The 20,478-nt window shown below is 37.9% G+C and overlaps 1 protein-coding gene and 1 long non-coding RNA gene across 12 annotated transcripts in view; one reads left to right on the top strand and one right to left on the bottom strand.

The window, feature by feature from the left end:
• Window positions 1–351: 351 nt before the first annotated feature.
• On the bottom strand, window positions 352–17,912 carry LOC107195995. 8 transcript variants are annotated; one of them, XR_003047706.1, is made up of 8 exons: window positions 17,781–17,912; window positions 16,176–16,291; window positions 10,493–14,431; window positions 10,196–10,324; window positions 9,464–9,549; window positions 6,866–6,904; window positions 5,474–5,572; window positions 4,249–4,673 (listed from the first exon to the last, which is right to left on the bottom strand). It is a non-coding gene; the product is annotated as an uncharacterized LOC107195995 (long non-coding RNA). The 8 variants fall into 8 exon arrangements; XR_003047705.1 differs by lacking the exon at window positions 17,781–17,912 and adding an exon at window positions 17,352–17,657; XR_003047709.1 differs by lacking the exons at window positions 4,249–4,673; window positions 17,781–17,912 and adding an exon at window positions 352–1,043 and having other exon boundaries at window positions 16,176–17,657.
• A 1,414-nt stretch (window positions 17,913–19,326) lies between these two features.
• Window positions 19,327–20,478, top strand: part of ANGPT1 (angiopoietin 1) — a 232,150-nt gene continuing 230,998 nt past the window's right edge. For 2 of the 4 annotated variants that reach the window (XM_015593045.2, XM_006916614.3), the window contains exon 1: window positions 19,830–20,126. In XM_015593045.2, the coding sequence (XP_015448531.1) occupies window positions 19,830–20,126 (297 nt within the window). Of the gene's footprint in view, window positions 20,131–20,478 lie in introns of all 4 variants that reach the window. The other 2 variants (XM_025050144.1, XM_025050145.1) reach the window with 2 other exon arrangements.

The following is a 20,478-nucleotide window of genomic DNA, read 5'->3' on the forward strand; positions in this document are numbered from 1 at the left end:
CTCTGATTTTATTAGTTAGACTATTTTAGACGCCTCATTTACATAGAATCATGCAGTAATTGTTCTTCTATGACAGCTTATTTTACTTAAGAGTAGTGTCCTCAAGGTTTAGCCATGTTGTCACATACAAACATTATATAGGTTTTAGTGAAAAGTAAGAAAGGCGTGTATATTGAATACCATTGCAAATGGTCATAAAGCTGGAAAATTAAAAGAAATCACAGGGATGTGGTTTCATAGTGTAGCGATTAGCACGTCTGCTTTACATGCAGAAGGTCCTAGGTTCGTGCCCCAGTGGAGCCACGGTCCATGATCTATGGCCATGCCACCCTGAACAAGCTTGATGTCTGATCTTGGAAGCTAAGCAGGGCAGGCCTGGTTAGTACATGGATGGGAGACCACCTAAGAAGACCAGGTGCTGTAGGCATAAATAATAATAATAATAATAAGAGATCACAGACCAAAGGGGAAGGAAATCAGAGGACAAGCTAGGTATCAGCAGCAGCTATTCCTTTGGTAAACTCCATAAAGTTTGAGTTTCAATTATCCTGTTAAACAGTGAGGATCCATTCCTGGAATGAAGATCCTGGGATGCAAGCTTCTACAAAGACAAGACAAACACTTGGAAACCATATTTGAATGACATTAGTATCTATGAATTGATTAAATACTGTAATTCTAATATTTTATCTGTCTAAATCCAGGCAGCCGGACATCGGCGTCTTACATATTCCTTTAGAGAGGGTGAGACTATTTGCCCCACATTTTGTATGCTATGCTGTTCCAGCCTTGTCATCTTAAGTCATGCTATGTCCGTATCTGGAATGTTCTCTTCTTTTTATCTATTCAAATTCTGTCTGTCCATCATGGTTCAGCTGAAGATGTCCTTCCTCCATGAAGATTTTCCTGACTTATCTTGTTGCTCTATATCATCAGTTCATTCAAAAAATATTCATTGAGTGTCAACTGTGTCAGATTCAATTCTTGGACCAGGATTATAGCAGTGAATAAAACCGCACCCCCTTTCTCATGGAGCTTACATTCTAGAAGGAGAAATTGATGAAGAAAATAATCTTTTTTAAGGTAGGTATTTAGGTAGATAGATAGATGACAGATACATAGAGATATAAATCGATGGATAGACTGCCAGATGAATGGAAAGATAGATTAGATCCAGATATAGTTTACGAAGGCTATAAAGAAAGATAATAGAAGATAAATTAATAACAGGAGATAAATAAAATGATAGGAGAGTGATCAGCGTGTGTGGTGGTGGAGTGATATTTTAGCCAGGATGCTATTATTAGAGTCTGCTGCCATTGTAAGCTCCTTGAAGAGGAAGGTCCTGTTGTCTTACGTCTGTTATCCTCTCAGCCTGAGCACTGGGCTATACTTGGGTAATAGGCTTAACAGATATTTGTTTATTGACACAGTTTTTCACTTTTCATCCAGATATTTTGGCATCACAGAGACACAACTTTAGTTTCCAGTGAAATGTCAAATTGGTCGAAACAGGCTGGCTTAGAGATCTGTTTGGTTTTATATTTATATGCAGAGCAATATGTTCTAAATAAATCCAAAGGGATTCAATAACAATTTTTGGCAGCAGTTTCTCCTTCGTACTTCTATTTTTTTCTTTCTTGGTTTTCCCCGTTGTCCGTTGTCCCTGCATTACTGGGAGATTTCCTAGTGCAATTAGTGGGGCTCCGCCCAGTGACCTTTCACCCTTGCCCTGAACAGATGAACAAACTGAACCAGAAAGGAAGGGAGGGTCACAACAGAGGTTTGGAAGGGCACTCTTTGGGACTGGGAGGAGTGGATGTGTGTGTGGATTCTATTCTCTCCTCCATTTCCGCCTCACCCCCCTCAGTTCTCACTAAACCTGTTGCAGAAGGGCAAGCAGTGGTAAAAAGAAAAACTGGAGTTTTCTCATGGGCTTGTTAGGGGCAGTGCCAGGAAGAAGGAAAACAGAGAGAAAAGAGAAGAGGGACAGGAAAAAATAAATCTCAGGGGGTCAAAAGTGAACCAGGCCAAAAAACGTTTCGCCAGGCTCTTGTCTCAAACATGGCATCGCCAGATAGAGTTTCTCAAACCCAGTGAACTTTCAAGTGGTATTAGGAAGAATTCCACTTGGAGTTTGGAAGAATTCATAGTATTCTTTGAAAGAGATTCTAAACATCACTAGTCTGCAAAGAAACAAAAACAACAATCTGATTTGCTGTACTGTTTGCATTTTTCTTCCTATTTATTAATAGTCTTACTTTATAAAAACAAAGGAAAACTGCACTAATTAGGCCTCTGTGAATATCAAGCTTTCTGCTCGCGCTATCTCATTTCAACCTCACCATGATCCCTGGGAGGCAGACATGATTACTTCCCTGTCACTGAGGAAGAAACACAAGTTGGAAGCAATTAGGAGCCTTTTCCAAAGCACACAGCAGCTAAATGTCAGAACAGGGATTTGAACCCAGGTCTCCGGGACCTCAGGCAGAGAACATGAATTCCTTGTCTTTTAACAGACATCAAGTCATTCAGGTGAGAAATTACAAGCATAGTACTGGTGGCCGAAAATAATCACCATCCTCCCCATCAGACTGCCCCCCCCCACACACCTCCCAGATATAGAGGTCCTCAAATAGAATAACAGGTCATGTTGTCTTTCTCCCTTGTCTAGCACCATACCGATCTTCTGGCTAATTTCTTTTCACTGCTCTGATTCCTCTTAGGCCAGGAGCAAGTAAGCTGGTTTTTATGGCCGTAATTATTTATAGTCATGTTTTATTTGATTTACCATGTAGAAATTTATCCTGAAGCTCTCCAACTCCCTTATATATATCCAATAACCCTACCATGGGATTGGAAGGTATTTTTTTAAATGAAATCAGGTAAGAATGGGAAGGGAAGGGAGAAAAGTTTCTCCTGAGTATACTTGAGAGGTAAAGATTAAAAGTAAAAAATAAAATTTGGTTTTGGTGCTTGGATGCTGAAATCCTACATTGGAGGTTGTTTTTCAGGAAATAAATTACGAAAGTACAGTGAAAATATAGTGGGGATGTGTCAACCACTATTGGCTTTTCTATGGTGGAAAGCCATTATAACCTGGGGCAAATCTTTGAGCTATAGTTTTCTTATCTGCAAGATAAAAGGATTTATTTAAATCATTCAGTGCTAGTATTTTATGACCTTTTAAACTTTCTCTTGTTTAAAATTAATTGCATGTTTTTCAAGCCTCTTTTTTTTTAGACTCCAATAAATAATATTCTAAATACTATTTTAGAATATTTTATTTTTTATTTAAAAACTATCTGAATCTCAGACTAATTGTACAATGGGCCCTAACCTGTATTTTGGGTTTCTAATTCACCTATGATTGCATGAATTTAATTCTCTTCACTGTGCCATGGCTATTTGTGGAAAATGGACCCATTTAATTGTTATATGCATGAAGTTTGAAGGTTTAGGGCAGCAATATTTGTTCTCTTGCGTAGCAGATGTCAGTAACATAATGCAGTCCATCTATGTAAAACAAGCCTCTCTCAGGACCTTTTACCTAGTAAAATTGACAGAGCAACCTGTCAGGAGGTCCGCAGCCAGGAGCAGCAGACATACAGTAAGCAAGGAGCCAAATAGTATGTTTCTTTTGGTGAGTAAATGCGACAGCCTCAGCCAAAACCATTGGAACAGCTGTCATGCCGAGGTCACGGCACAAGGTTACAGGACATGGCATCCAGGAAGTACACGGACAGATAGGTAACACTTCAGCAATAGCTAAAGATCAGAAAGAAAAGATATTTTTTCAGTCGAGTGGATGACAGAGGCATCAGGAAGTGTTTATAACAATTTCCAACGTAATCTAGAAATGTTCTATGAAAGTCATTGAAACTTTGTAGTGAAACCACAGTAATTCTCTGGTCTCAGTTCTTAGTGGGGACTTTGGGTGTGCATGAGAAACAGACATATCTACCAAACTGAACTCAAGAAGAGCAAAAATAATTCAGCAGATGGCTATGCATTTCCAAATGCTCAAGTATTACTGAGCACGGCACCCTTATACAGCATGTTCCTTGGTGTTTGAGATGTGTGCTTTATCCTTCCGGAGCCTATGCAGTCTGGTAAGGTCTGTTTTTCCTCTTTTGAATACAAGATTCACCAAAAAAAAAAAAAAGTACACGTTTCTTTAAATTCTGTTTAAAATGTGTTTATCTTATGATTTTTATGATCTTTCCTTTTAGAGATTGACTCAAATAATTTCGATGTTAAAAACTTTATTTTCTTGGTTTGATTTTTTAAAAAAATGTATGAACATTTTTGCTGTCTTCTGACTGACCCCATAACTGGGCAGGTTACATAATAGTGTATCTTCTGGGACTTGAGGAACATTGTCACTTTTCTTATAATCAGTCTCGGAGTGTCATATGACAGTCATACTTAAAATGAATTAATTAAAAAATGTTTTTAGAGGGAATTTTGGTAAATTTGGGGTTGTGTCTTTTGGGAAATCTGCCAGTCATCAGCAAGGCAGGGGATTACTGTTCTGGAATTGTGATCTTGCACAACAGTGATCTCAGGAAAGGTCTTCGGTGTTTGTAACTTCTCCAGAATCATTCTTTTAAGATGAAAAACTAGCCAGAATAAAGAGGTACGTCTGAGAAAACCCCACAAGCTGGTGAAACCTGGGGAAAGAGAATAGGGAGATAATGGATCCATCTTCTGGGAAATCAGATGGCTCGCAGGTGGAAGGACCGGGAGGGAGTTGGGTCGGGGTGGATGATGAGACAGAATGCCAACCCCCTCACTGCTAACCTAAGATAAAGGAGAGGGGATGATACAAGTTGCTTTCTCATGGGAAGTGCAATTCCCTATGGGAACAAGTACAGGAGATGTGAATTTAAAAAATCACAGTGTTCAGGCTATGGCAAGACATAATCACAAGGGCACCTGGGCCCTACCAGTCCTAGCTTCTTTGGACTAATTCCCACTCTACACGGCGGGGCCAGTGGAAGCATGGGAAGCTGCAGTGTGTTGGGGGCAAATCCGAGGAGCTATCCCCATGCCTCATTCTTGGAGCCTGCACCTGGCAGCCTTCCTTAGAGGTGGGAGCCGGGAAGTAGCGGATATGGTGGAGGAGCGGACAGCAGAGGTGGCAAAGATAGTAGAAAAAAGAGTAAAAAGAAAAAAGAATAAAAGTAGACAGAAATAAGAATATGGTGCTACAGTGGGTAACAGTGGATTCTCTGGGTAGCTGCAGGACAGGAGCCCAGAGGTGTCCCCACACCACTCGCTTGCCAGGAGAGGGGTGGCAGCTGAGGGACACCCAGAGAGGAGAATTTGGAGGGGCTGTCTTTCCAGGCTTGGAGAAAAACTTTTATGAGTAAAGCGGAATTTGAAAAGAGTGAATAAAGAATTAATGAAAATTGAGAATGAATAAAGAAATTAAACTGAATATTAGAGGTTTCTCTGTTCATATACTTACCTCATTAGATTCTGCCTTACTTTGTATGTTTCCCAGCAAGTTCTTTTAAGAAAACAAAAGATATGTCTTCCTTTCATGCCGCTCCACAGTTCAAAAACACTTTCACGTGTTTTATATCATTTATTATAAAGAAAAAAATATGAGATAAGTAAGGTTTGTTTGTTTTTCAGTTTCATAGATTAAGAAATTAAGCTCAGGATGGTTAAGTTACTATTCAAGATTAGTCTTAAAGTGAATCAGAATTCGACTCTAGTTTTTCTTTGTTATTATTTTTTAAATTTCTTTTTGGTTTGGATAGTTTATACAGTCATATGATTCAAAAGATACAACTGTTTTTTGTTGTTGTTACAAGCAATATTTTAGTAAATAATTGAATATATGTCATTCATATCCTTCTGTAGTATAATTCCCCAAAGCAAAATTCTGGGTCAAAAGATAAATGCATTTATAATTGTACTATTTTTCACCTGTAATGTATAAGATCATCAGTTTCCCCATAAACTTACTAACAAATTGGGATTGTCTAACTTTTGAATTTTTGCCAATATAATTGTTTAGACATTGCTTGATGTAGTTAAATTTGTATTTTTCTTATATGCTGTGAATTCAATTAACTTTTTCTCTGTGATTTGTCTTTTGGTTTTGTTCATTGTTTCTTTTTAATTTGATATTGAGATATTTTATATTTTTTGGTAGCCAAAATGATCAAATGTTTACATTTATAAAATGGATTCCAGATTTTAAGTTAGAAAAGCTTTCTTGACCTAAGGATATGTTTTCTTTTAATAATTTATTTTTTTAATGTAAAACTTAAATTGTCATGGAATTTATCTTAGTGCACAGTGTGAAGTGTGAAGCAAACTTTATCTTTTACCAGATGGACACCCAATTGTTTTAACACCATTTATTTAAACCACTCCCTGCCCCCTTCCCCCCACCAAAAAATATTCCTTTGCCCACTGATTTGAGATGTCATTCTGGTCATATAGTAAATTTGTCTAGGTATTTGGAAATTTTTTTTTAAATCAGATTTTCTAAAATGCCAAGTTTGATTATGTTTCCCTTTCATCATGCTTCTCCAGGTAAAATAATCTTTGACTTACTCATCAATAGCTTTTTATGCTACATTTGATTGAAAGGATTGAAAAGTAGATGTGATTGTCTTCATATAAAGGAAATAATTTTAGAGAAAGCCATGTATAAGTCCAGAAGAAAAATAATTCTCTAGATATTATTGCTAGAAAATCCCCAAACAACAGGTTTTTCTTTCATTTCTAAAGATGTTGCCAAGTCATTTTGTACCACTCTGGAGGTCTTCTCCTACAAATGGTCAAAGCAGGAAAAACCCACAATACTTAAAGGGAAATAAAGTGAAACGAAGAACATACATACCTCTTTAAACATAAATCTCCTGCTGCAAGTCACTGCCCCCTTTTAACAGGAAACGTCAAGGTTTTTGCCATAAAAAAGAAAAGTAACTCACTTCAAAAATCTTATCAAGCTAAGTAAAAGGGTTATATTGCAGTCATATGTCTACATTAGACTTATTTTCTGGCACCAGTATTTCTTCGAGTACAATATGACTGCCTATTTTCCCTATGCCGTACTTTACATCCCCATGACTATTTTGCAACTGCCAATTTGTACTTCTTAATCCCTTCACTTTTTTCACCCAGCTCCCTAAACCCCCTCCTATCTGGCAACCATTGAAATGTTCTCTGTATCTATGTGTTTGTTTCTTTTTTGTTCATTTATTTTGTTTTCTAGATTCTACATATAAGTGAAATCATATGGCATTTGTCTTTCTCTGTCTGACTTAGTTCGCTTAGCATAATACTCTCTGGTTCCATCCATGTTGTCACAAATGGTAAAGATTTCATTCTTTTTAATGGCTGAATAATATTTCCATTGTATATATGTACCACCTTTTTTTTTTTTTTTACTCATTTGTCTTTAAGATTGGAACATTTAATCCATTTTTGTGAAAGCAATTATTAATAGATATGTAGTTATTGCCATTTAATTAATGGCTTTCCGATTGCTTTTATAGTTCTCTGTTCCTCTGTTCTTTTGCTCTCTTCTCATTTGTTGATAATTTTCTGTAGTATCATATTTGGATTCCTTTCTGTTTCTTGTATCTGTTCTAGATTTTTTGGTTGTGGTTACCATAGGCTTCATATATACTAAGCTATGTTTACAGCAGTCTAATTTAAGTTGATGGTCACTTAAGTTCGAGCACATTCTAATCACTAACATTTTTATTCACCCTCTCCATGTTTATGTTTTGTCATTATTTTTTACTTCTTTTGTGTGTGTGTTTGTGTGCATCCCTTAATTTATTATTATAATTTCACATGATCTTTCCACTTTTGCTTTTTAACCTTTGTATTAGCTTTAGTGTTCACTAAACTGCTTTTACTATGTGTTTACCTTTGTTGGTAAGAATTTTTTTCTTTGAGATACTGTCTTATTCGTATTTTTAAGTTTTTACTTTTTCTTCTTAAAGAGGTTCCTTTAACATTTCTTGTAATACTGGTTTGGTGGTGATGCATTCCTTCGGCTTTTTCTTGTCTGGGAAGCTCTTTATCTCTCTTTCTATTCTAAACAATAGCCTTGCTGGGTATAGTCTCAGTGGTAGGTCTTTGCTTTCCATCACTTTGAATATTTTATGCCATTCCCTTCTGGAGTTTTATACTGTTCTTTCATTTGGGACATGTTTCTTTGTCTCCTCATATGGCTGCTTCCTTCTGTTTGTTTCTATGTATTAGGTAGAGCTGCTATGGTGCCCAGCCTTAGTAGAGTGGCCTTATGTAGTAGGTGTCATGTGGGGCCCAGTGGTGCAGACTCCCCGTTCTCCTGAGCTGGATGCTCCAAGGGTGTCCCTTGTATGGGTTGTGTGTGTCCTCCTGTTGTAGTTTAGCCTTGATTACTATTGGCACGTCAGTGGCTGGGATTGACCCTCAGCTCACCTGACTGCAAGGACTGGACATGACTACAGTGGACAATCCCCACAGACAGGGATTTTCTTTAGTAAGGTTCTGGTGCCTGCCACCCTTTGAGTGTGTCATTTGTGGCTAACTGGGTGCTGCTCTGGTGTAGTCAGAAGCCAGCCACCGAGTGTGTTGGTTTTGGGTCTTGGTAGGGGCTCTGGTATTGGCTAAGGTCAGACATTGCCTCTTAGGAGCTATAGAGTGATCTGTGGTTGGTAGCTGTCTGTGCGGGGCTTAGAGGTACCTGTGAATGGTTATGCTGTGAACCAAGGCCAGCTGCCACTAGTGCCAGGCTTAGGGCTGCTTAGCATGAGGTACTGGTAGCATCGGGGCCAGCTGCTGCTTATTTGTGGTTTGTGGACCTTTGAGAGATTTTAGGAAGGTCCATAGTATAGGCCCAGGCTGGCCACTTGTATGGATTAGCCTCTTAAAGAGGTTCGGGCAAGGCATATGAATTGGGTGTGGCAGAGTCTCAAAATGTCATCAAGATGGACAAAGAGCAGTGTTAGCAAGTTTGATGGATTCTCAAACCTGGTGCTTGTCTGCGCCTGCAGGCTGTGTAGGAGAGGGCTCAACAAAGGAACGATGGCGCCTGCCTGCACTTTAGTCCAGAGAGAACTGCCCCTCAAGCCCTTTCCTTGAAGCCAGACAATTCAGTTCCTCCTCCTATGTCTCTGGGGCTGTTTGAACTATTCTTCCTTTACTGGAGCTTAGAGCAAGTGTTTGTAAGAAAGTAAGCCTGTGTTCAGGCCCTTTAAGAGGATGCCTGGGTCTGCAACAGCTCTTTGTCTCATCTGGACTGAATCCCTGTTGATTTTCATAGCCAGCTGTTGTGATGACCGTTCTTCCCATCATACCTGGTGCTTTGGGCTGGGGACCACGGTGTTTGACTGGGACCCCTCACCCCTAAGTGGGGACATCTGCAGCTGAGATCCTTCCCATTTTTAACCACCACATGTGGGTGTGGGACCAGCCCATTTAGCATTTTTGCCCCACTTACCAGTCTCGATATGGCTTCTTTTTTATGTCCTTAGTTATGGGAGTTCTGTTCAGCTGGTCTTCAGGCAGCTCTGAAGGGTGATCATTCTATAATTCAGTTGTAATATTGATGTGGTCATGGAAGGAAAAGGGAACAGTGTTTATCTACTCTGCCATCTTCACTAGAAGCCCAGTCCTCATATTACTTGATATAAAAGCTACATTTGTCATAGTCGATCACCCTCCTTCTTGCAACATAGTTTCCAGGACACTGTTCTGTTTTTTTGTTGTTTTTGTTTTGTTTTCTATCTCACTTACTACTTCTCTCTAGGTTCCTTTGCTTAATCCTTTTCATATTCCTAATCTTAACACTCAGAATCCAATTCCTAGATCTTTTTTCTTCTCTGTGTATCCTTACTCCCTTCATGATCGGCTCTACTGTCATGGCTTCCAATACTATCTAAACACTCCCTGATGCTATCCAGAATTATATCTCCATTTTTGACTATTTCCCTAACTCTAGAGTTATATATCCAACTGCTTCCTAGCTGCCTCTTCAATAAGTATCTCAAATTTTACATGTCTGAAACTAAGCTCCTATACTCTCTTTTTTCTCTATCTGTTCACAATCATCTCCATATCAGTTAACAAAATTCAACTTTCTATTACCTTAGTTCAAAACCTTGAGATATCTCTCCCACCTGATGGACAAGCTGTCAGGAAATAGTTTTGGTCTCACCTTCAAAATATTTACCTGATCACTTCTCATCTCCACAGCCACTGCCTTCATTGAAGCCACCATCAGCTGGGTCATTGAAAGAGCTTCTTCACTTGACTCTAGGTTTTTGTCCTTGCTCATCTACAAAGCAACTGTCCTTTTAAGCTACAAGACAGAACATATTCCTCTGTTCAAAAATTTGTAATCACTTTCCATCTCAGACTAAAAACCAACAGTTACACTGGCCACCAAGGCTCTTCATAATCTTTACCTCTACCCTTCTCACACAGTGAAGATGAGGATATGGCTGGCTAAAGTCCTCCATATAAATACCTTGAAAGTGTTGTTTTTTTTTTTTTTCATTTATTTTAGAGAATTTTCTTTCGCATATTAGTCAAGATGATCAGATCTTAAAGTCAGATGTAGCTTGTTTAAAATGCCACTTCATTATATAATCTTGATAAGTGCCTTACTTTCAGTTTCTTCATTTCTGAAATAGGTATGATATTATTGTTTTAAAGGTTTGATTTGATAATGTATGTAAAGTGATCGACATACAATAAATATACTATAATTGTTAACTTTTCTTGATAGCTGTCATTTTCAACTGTTACAATTTCCTTTGGTATAATTGAGTATCAAGTTCTGTGTTTCTTTTTGGTTTAACAAATACAGAAATAGATGCTAAAATCAGGAAGATAATTTGAGAATCTAAATGACTACGTGCTTTCAAAGGACTGACTGAGTCTTTCTGTATATATAATGATTAAAAGCTTCAACTCTGGGATCAGAACTCTCTGGGCTTGCGTCCTGCCTGAAACTTCTCTAAGTTTGTTTTTTCTCTGTAAAATAATGGCAATAAAAGTTCCTACATATCGGGTTATTGTGATTGTAACGGGACAAATAATGCAGGTACGGCTATTAGCACAGTCCTGAATATATCACAAGTACTTAATAAATGTTAGCTATTATTAAACTGAGAGTAATTGATTCCTAACTTTTCCTTTAAATATTAACTCTCCTTCCTCCCTTTTTTGAACTGATGTGTTTTTATGGCTATTTGAGGGATGTCAGGAAGGAATGTAAATTCTCCAAGGGGAATGCAACTCTTGAGAAGAAATTTGTTTACTATTTCCCTAACATTCTTCCAAATGCTGGACTAAAAAGGAGTGAAGATTTACTCTTCAGAAACTAAATAACTTCACTATTCTTTCCATTGCCAGATTTGAGAGAAGAGCTGTTGAAATTCCTGGTCAATTATTAGTTTCAATTTCAGACCTTCAGTTGGGCATTTCTGTCAGTGGACAGCATTACGGGAAGGGCTGCTGCCACCCCCCACCCTGCTTTCCCTAGTTGGGATGTAGGGAATTCCTTCAGGTGCTCACTGGCAGCAGCAGCCTCTATTTCAATTTTTTTTTTTTTTTTGTATTTCTGATTCGACTACAGAGTGGAAACAATCCCTAAACACTCTGGACATGATGTAAACTGATCTTGAGGGACTGAAGCTCCAACAGTCCTTTCCACAGATATGTTGACAGGAAGTATTGTTTCATTCATTTTGCAAGATGGATGACTCTGCTGTTGATAGCATTAAGTCATTTTCCCAAAGTGTGGTACACATTGCACTGGGAACATGAAATATTTGGTGGGTGGTATGTGGAGAGATACTTATCTTACTATTCTGCATTTATTTTAATGTACGTTAGGAAAAAGCACAAGTAATTGGTTTTCCAGATACTCTTGTGTAAGGTAAATCTGAAATATGTAGAAAGCTTAAAATTTGAGTTAAGGAAACTATTAGGTAAACGATAGTACAAGAGCCATGTACATAGTTTGGTAAATAGAGTGAAAGTGAATGTGACCCACATTTGGGAAATATTTGCAAAATATGCAGGTATCTCTGGAGCTAAAAATGATCCATCTGTATATATCACAAATAGAAGGAACATTTAACTATAAAGAATTAAATAGCTATGACAATCTTTTTCATTTTTTTTTTTTTTAGTCTTTTATGTTTGTCTTCTGTCCTAGTCTTTCTTCATTTGTCACAATTCTCCCCTTTAAAGATTCTTGCTAATTATAAGACAAAGAGAAAGAGGAAAGAATCAAGATAAATATTTGCTGAAAAAAATTGTAAACTTTTCAGACTTGATGGGTATTTCATTTAAGGTTATCATTAAAAGAACTGGTCTTTGCCTGTCAATTTATGAACTAAGCCTGGTTAAACCATTATATTTTTATGTTTTATATACCAGTAAAATTTATTTTCTGATTTATTTGCCAAATTGCTAATCTGGTTAGAGCCTTAGGGGAAACAAAATTAGTTTTGGAGAAAAAATAGATAAAATAAGGCTTCCTTTGCTTATGTACAATTTATGTCAAGCCGTATATTTCTTATAAGATTAATAGTAGAGTGCTTCAATTCTTTTTCATTTTATCAGAAGCAAACACTTGCTACCCTATCTCCCCATACCAGGAAACAGAATGAGTGGTATATGCCACAAGTCTAGTCAAAAAAGTAGCTCTTGAAATAAGGTCATCTAGTTGAATTGGCTGGAAATGAGTCAGATAACAAGTCATGGTAACAAGCCATAAATGGCATCCATGTTGCTCCCATGATTTCCAGGGAATAAAATTCTTATCATGCTACCAAACATGATTAGTTTATATGTCTGTCTGCCCTACTAAACGTCTCTATGGAGTAGTATATTCTTACTAAATTGTTTCCTATTTGTTTTATTCATTTAATATATTATTCATTGAGCACCTATTATGAGTCAGACACTCCCTGTTCTCGGTACTGGGGATGTAGCAATGAGGAAGAACATTGAAGTCCCTGCCCTCAAAGAAACCAGAGCTGTTTATATGAATTATCACGGTGAACATGGTCACCCTCCATATTAAAATGTACTTCTTAAATATTGTGATTTTTAAGAGATTCAGAAGGGATTTTAAACAATTAAGAGGAAAAATTATAACGAATAGAGTTAGGTAAATATAGTCATAACATTTAACTATAAACATAGGACCAGTTTTGTGTATGAGAAAGGGAACTCACATTTGGAAACAAGAACTGATATTTAAAGCACCTGATATGCTCTAGACATTGTGCTTAGTACTTCCTATACATTATCTTACTTAATCTTCACATCCCTCTTTTAAAAGTGGCACTGTATCTTCATCCTCATTTTATGGATGAGAAACTGAGCTTAGAATAATTAAATGTTTTGTCTAGTGTAACCCAATCTTCTTTAATAGCATAAACAAGGAACAAAAACAAAAATAAAGCTATCTGTCTCCGAGCTTAATTTCTATGACACAGTTCATCCAATCTGGAGGAGGGAAAATAAGATTAGATTAACAGAGAGTATGAAAATAAGACTAAAAAAGAAAGTGATAGATTTTAGAAAAATTCGGGGACTTTATTTCCATATTGTCATCTTAAGTTTGCAATAGTTATGAGTGATCTTTTTTTCCCTCTCTGATAAGCAGGAGTTGTCATAACTCTCTAATCACAAACACAAAAATCAGAAAAAGTCCTCTATCTTTGAATCACTGCCTTAATCAAGGACATTTATCAGCTTTGGCTACAATGATTAGCTACTGTCCAAGTGCCATCGGGTACATGATTCATCAAATAGTGATTCCAATCATTCCTTTCAAATACGTATTCTTTCTGAAGTTGAAAAAGTTGAGACAGAGAGACCTTTGCATTCTTCTCGAATCTGGAAATCAAGACTTCTGTAAAAAAAAAAAGAGAAGAGGAGGAGACCCTCAGTAAATGCAAAGTGGTTTATGTGCTTTTTCCCGCAATAAAATGCCATGTCACTGGATCTCTATTGGAACTCTTTCTCCATTCTGGTATGAGGAGGATGTTGGCATCTGTATTTCTACGTGGAACAGTCTCCAGCTGTTTGTTCTATTTTGGCTTGGGTACTTGTGGAAGTTATCTATATTATATAATTAACAAGTAACCTCACATTGGAAAGTATTTCTGAGATGTTTCTTGACTGGTTGTATAATCGTGGCAGTGTCTCTGGGTGGGTGGGAGTGTTAGATACCATACTACTGTGACTCCTGGGATTTGCTTTGGAATCTCTGAACTCTTGAGTTTCTTATGTGACTCTAGAATGTAGTCTTGGGATCTAGGCACTATCAGCACATGAAAATGTCCAAGGGAGGGCGATGCTTCTACATCTTCCAGTCTCATCATCAAGAATTGAAGCGAATGAGTCAGACAGTCAGCTGGACCACAAATATTTCAGTTGCCTCCTATGTGCCAGGAAAAGGGATAGAGTGATCAGTAAGACAGAGCTGCATCCTTAAGAGGCTCTAATCGAGTATGAAAGATTCACGTGAAATAAATGACTAGAATTGCATTCATGTTAACAGTCTATGTAACCCAGATGTTAGCTGTTTCCATGTTTGGAGCAAGGACCAACAATTCTTCTCATTCACCCTCAAGAAGTCATTTGTCTCAAAGCATCTATTTTACTGAAAAAATAAATAAATAGATACATACATACATACATACATACATACATACATAAATAAGAGGGATTTTATCTCACAGGAAACACAATTTCACGCCAAACCTCCATACTTGATATATTTCCCCAAGTTTCTTATAGCCACACAGGCACACGTTTCCCGTCTCTTTTGACTTTTCTCTAAACCTTTCTAGCTTCAGTCCTCCATGTCCGGATCGTCCCCTACTCCTTTATTAGGTAGAACAAGTTAATTCTGTCTCAGCTCTTTCCAACTTGCATAGCTACAATAAAAAAACACTGACTTAGCAAGTGAGACATCCCCCAATCACTGGGAATTTCTCTCATCGAAAGGCAGGAGAATGTTTACAAAATGATTTTTATTTTCCTCAATTATTTATATGTCTCTATACACCATAGTATCTTGCTCACTCACACCCACTGCATTGTCTCCAGCTCTTTGGTAAAGTCTTCCCACTGGGTTTGGGAGTTCTCAACAAATATTTTACCTGTACTCATAAATTGCCAACAGTCACCAGGTGATGGCCTCTATCTTCCTGTTTTTCTCTGTTAGCCTTCTGTGGTATTTCCATCTGTTGCAGACACCTTTGCTGCCTACATGGTTGAATGAAGGAGTCTTGGCTCTGTCTCCAGGGATTACAGCCAAGTGCCCTTCTTTTTACACATAGCTGCCATGACCATAGCCCTACTGATAGTCTTGGTCCCTAAAAGTGCCAGAGAGGGCTATAGAATATGGTGCCCTAAGAATATATTTATAGAATATGTGCTAAACGACATTATGTTCAGTATGCAAGGAAGGAGAATGCTTTCCCACCCCTTTTGCCCTTGTAGGGTGTCATATGAATACCAGGGGAGTACCTGATGTACTTTTGAGAAATAAATTCTATTTTATTTTATATTGTCTAATTTTATTTCAGAACATGGGTGATAACCAAGATCTATAACAGGTAATACACTAGAAGACTAAACATTCAGAATGGGACCAAAGTATAACTATACAGTCATTGGATATTGGTTAGCAGATGGGACAACCATACTGGTGTATCCTAGCTCACTATTAGCTCATTTTAGAAGGTTATAACATGAATCCATGAAGGCTGTGGGGAGGAGGAGAAGGAGGAGAGCAGTCTTAGTTGTAGAGGTCATGTTTTTCCTGTTCCCTGAATTTCAGAATTATTTTCTTTCTGTTTCTTAATACTGAGGTATGTTGGAGGCACTAGAGCTCAGTGGGTTACGATTGTGAGTCCCAGAGTTAAATGGATTGAGGATCAAATTCTTACTCTGCCACTTCACTTAAGATATTAGGCAACTAACTTGTGTGTGCTGCAATTTTCTTATCTGCAAAGTGAGGTTAACAATACATAATTATGGGGGTGCTATAACTATTAAATGAGGAAATTATTTGTTAAGGGCTAAAAAAATGTTTTGCATTATTTTGTACCATGTTCTTTTATCTGTCTCATTTTTTAGAATAAGTTTGGCTTCATCCCAATTCTAGGCAGACTCACCCCAATATTATAATAGTTGTGGCCAGTCACGCAGTCATCAGGTACTAAGTAGCTCATTCACTGATTCATTTATTCTTTCATTCTTTCAACCAAAGTGCATAGAGAGTGCTAGGAATCTATGATTAAAGAGGGGAGATCACTTTATGAACTCACAGATGAATGGGGAGACCAAAAAAGAAATAATTAGAAAGCAGTGTGAGAAATGCCATTACGGAGATATGAAGAGAAGGTTATTGAAATACATCAGAGAGAGCCACTTATTGAACCTGGAGATTGCGTCACAAAGGAAGTGACAGAGACTGGGTTTTAGGATAGATTTGGGTCCATTAAGTTTCCACAAGAATGCTGTTCCCTATCTCACTAGAAATTTCTGAATGAACTTAACGTTTAGTAGGGTTATTATAAATATGCGATTAGAATCCTAAAGCACACACACTCTTATTCTGGAGCTCTGATAATGCAAATAAAATACAAACATACAAAGCTTTCAAGACCTAGCTCCCTAAGTATACAATTGAATAGAATTATGTAGTTCTTTAGAACATTTTTTTTTTAACTGTTTTTGGAAGTATGGTAGAGGAATTTTTTTAAAAAATATGGTACAGCCTCTATTTCATACTACTTTCTAAATTCTAAAGTCTACTAAACTAAACCATTTTTGAACAATCACCAACAATAATAACAGTATTGCTGTTGGTAGGTTCAAGTCCTTGAAAATATATGGTTTTTGGCATGTCATTAGAATCTTCAAATGCACCCAGTGTCTCCTCAGCTGAACTCCCAAACACATGGGTTCATTCTGCACATCCCTGTGTTTTCCAGTTGCTTAAGATTAATCTTAAGACTTTCTTTTCCAGATTGACATTAGTATTTACAGTGCGATGGGTATTTTTTTATTTGTTTGTGTTTTTGTTTATCTGGAAAAAAAAAACAAATTTCTATCTCTTTCTCTCACTCTTTCTATGTCCCTTCCCCCGCTTTTTACCAGTATTTCAGGCTTCCCTTTCTTAGTTGTCTACTTTCCCCTCAGGAATTTTGCATTCCTTCTTTTCATGTGTTCAGATTGGAAAAGTTTACATGAGTGAGCATACGTAGGCACACACCCACGAACAGATTTTTAACAATCTTGGCTGTTAAAAAATGCAAGAGCACTTTAATAGAACCCTCAATGCTCACCCGTGTGTCTTCTGCCAATTTTTGGCTGTATTTAGTTCTTAACGAAGCACTCATAGGTGTTGGTTTTGGACTTTCTCCTTTCCGAGGATAATTGTCAAAGCAAGCAATGTTGGAAAATGCTCTTAGACAATCTGTGCTTGACCAGTCCACTTCATCCCTTGCAGGTCCTTAAAAACTAGGTCATATGGGTTACCTGTCACTTTTTGTTTGTTTGTTTATTCTTTTGGGTACGGAGAAAGGATTAAATCACATTTGTAGCATAAATTGGCTTTTAATCAGTTCTTTTTCTTCCAAGTACCATTCGTTAACCTTCTTTAGGACTGTGAATCAGTGCAGCTGGAGCGTTTGGGAGATCTGACTGGCTTGCAGGTCACAAGCATAGACTTGGAAGCAGCCGGCCAGAGTTCACACACTGGCATCACCACTTACCAGCTATGTGAGTTGTTTCCAGTTAGCCTTTCTGTGACTGTTTTCCCATCGATAAAATGGAGTTAAAGATAATATCATGTCTTAAGTTTGTCGCATCATTAAATGAGATCGTGTATAAGGAGTACACAGCACAGACCTAGAGAATAGTAAGCTCTTAATAAATGTCATTATTATTACAAGAGAGTGACATATCAGCCAACAGGGAGACATGCAATGTTAGGAGGAGACTGCAAAGATGGTTCAAAGGTTTTTTGCTATGTTTGGTATTACTTGCTTCCATATCTGTCAGATCAGAAATTTATTTTTTGGTGTGGAAAGGATTGATAAACCGCGTCACAATTTATTTCCCCCAAGTAAATCACATTCTTTCTGGAGCTTGTTTTGCCCTCTCCTCTAACTTCTCCCTACATGCCAATCTCTAACCTCCACTGCCCTTCGCCCACCGCCCTGCCCTCCCCCGCACCCCCCCTCCCCACCCCATTCCGGGACATGAGAGCCAGCATCTGTGGCTTCTGTTTTCACACCATGAGTGCAGTTGAGAAGCTCCAGTCCCTGAAATCCCTCCCAGTTCTTGATGAAAGCCCCTGCTCATAATTCATGTTTTCTGCACACACTTAGTAAAGATCTCAGTGCTATAAACTTAATTCTATAATTATCACCTGTTTTTTGTGTTTTACTGATCCCTTTGTTCAGATGTTTATGCCCTAGATTTGAGAATTCACCTTGTGATAATTTTTTGTTTCTTAATAGAATAGCAGAGATTTCTCTCATAGGGCTTTTTTCCTGGCCCATTGGTACACCTGATTATATGCGTTTTTCTCAGATAGTTTTTCTATGTGGCCACAGGAGAATTTATATGGAACTTTTATGCCACTAGTAAAGACAGCCATAGCAACACCAAAGAGGTCCTTGTGAAATGTATGATTAGGATATACCACAGGAATTAATAATTCTCAGTCCACTGTTTTAAATTGTAACCACACTGTTTTTGTAAGGAAGTTGCTCAATTTCTATACACAGAATACACAGGGCTGCATTTTAAATGAACCAGTTTCATTTAAAATCCATATCTTAGAAGGTACTCAGATTATTCTACTTAATATACACATGCTATATTCCTTTGAGTGACAAGTTATGAAGTATTTTTGCTAATTTGACACTCCCTGATAATTTTCTCTACCTCCTAAACGTCTGAATGAATACAATGAAAGAAAACCATCTCTAAAACTGGTTTTTAATATCTTTGTCTCCAGAGTCAAGGATAAATTTTTTTAATTAGTAATTATACAGTTTTATCATTCACTATCAAAAATAATTTCACTGGACACTATTTTCTTCTTAGAGTTCCTCAATTAAATAGTAACTTTAAAAACACACTGCTAGTTTGCTAGATTTTAGTAGGTCAGCATGTACACTAAAAGTGTATTAAGGTGGACTGCCGTATTTATTGATTTGTCATGAATCTTCTAAAGACTCCAGACAATTGTCTGCGTAAGGGTCGGGAGGGCCATACATGATCGAGGTCATGCGCATCTAGCCAATTTGTAAGACGATCCTGCTGCTCTAAGCCATCAGCAATCCTTAGCATAGGGGCACCCTCATTCCTGTCAAGTCATCTTGTGAAAGGCTGCCTGCTTCCAGCTTGGCTTGGATGTGCAACCTTAATAAAACTCACTGAGGTCTGGGAGAAAATAGCAGATCTGCAGCAGATAGGGCAGAGGAAAGGGTCTAGAATATGTACACGCAGCTGACTCAGGCAGGCTCCACGCTGAACGGTTACACAGAGAGGAAACAATAAATCTCGGCTACTATGCAATAAATATCTCAAGTTTTAACTAAGGAAACTATCATTACAGTGAAATAAAAAATAACATTTTAGAGCAAAGCTAACAAATGGCTAGTTTTCTGTGATTCTTCTTCAAAAGCTTTCTTTGAACGGGAAAAAGTCAAAGAAACAAGCAGTTTTACCTGAAATAAGAACTAGTTTAAAGGTCAGAAGAAAGGAACAAGTTTTGCTGAGAGACACGGAAAGAGAGTGCTGGCAGTACAATGACAGTTTTCTTTTCCTTAGCTTTCCTCGCTGCCATTCTGACTCACGTAGGGTGCAGCAACCAGCGCCGAAGTCCAGAAAACGGTGGGAGAAGATATAACCGGATTCAGTATGGGCAATGTGCCTACACTTTCATTCTTCCAGAACACGACGGGAACTGTCGTGAGAGTACGACAGACCAGTACAACACAAACGCTCTGCAGAGAGATGCTCCACACGTGGAACCGGATTTCTCTTCCCAGAAACTTCAACATCTGGAGCATGTGCTGGAAAATTATACTCAGTGGCTGCAAAAAGTAAGTGATTGCTTTCGGTTTCTAATTGCATGGTGCCTTTTCCGTTTCTGCACTGTAGCTAACTTAGAGATCCTTAGGGGAGCATTTGTGTGTTTACCTTTTGCTCCAGGGGGGCAGTGTTTGCAAATGCAAGAGGGCTCTCTCCCTGTGACCATTGGCGAGCCAAGGTTTTTAGATTTGTGCTAGCTTATGAAAGTATGGTGGCATCCTATTTGTGTGCCAAGCAATGGCACATTTTATGACAGTTCTGGTTTTTTTCTTATTTAAAATTTAGCTTGAGTTTCCTGACTGTCCAAACCCAACTTAAAAAAAAAAAAATGCATATATGTCTTGAGCAAATTGAGAGACCAAA

The sequence above is a fragment of the Pteropus alecto genome, unplaced genomic scaffold (assembly GCF_000325575.1).
Source record: "Pteropus alecto unplaced genomic scaffold, ASM32557v1 scaffold164, whole genome shotgun sequence".
NCBI lineage: Eukaryota > Metazoa > Chordata > Mammalia > Chiroptera > Pteropodidae > Pteropus > Pteropus alecto.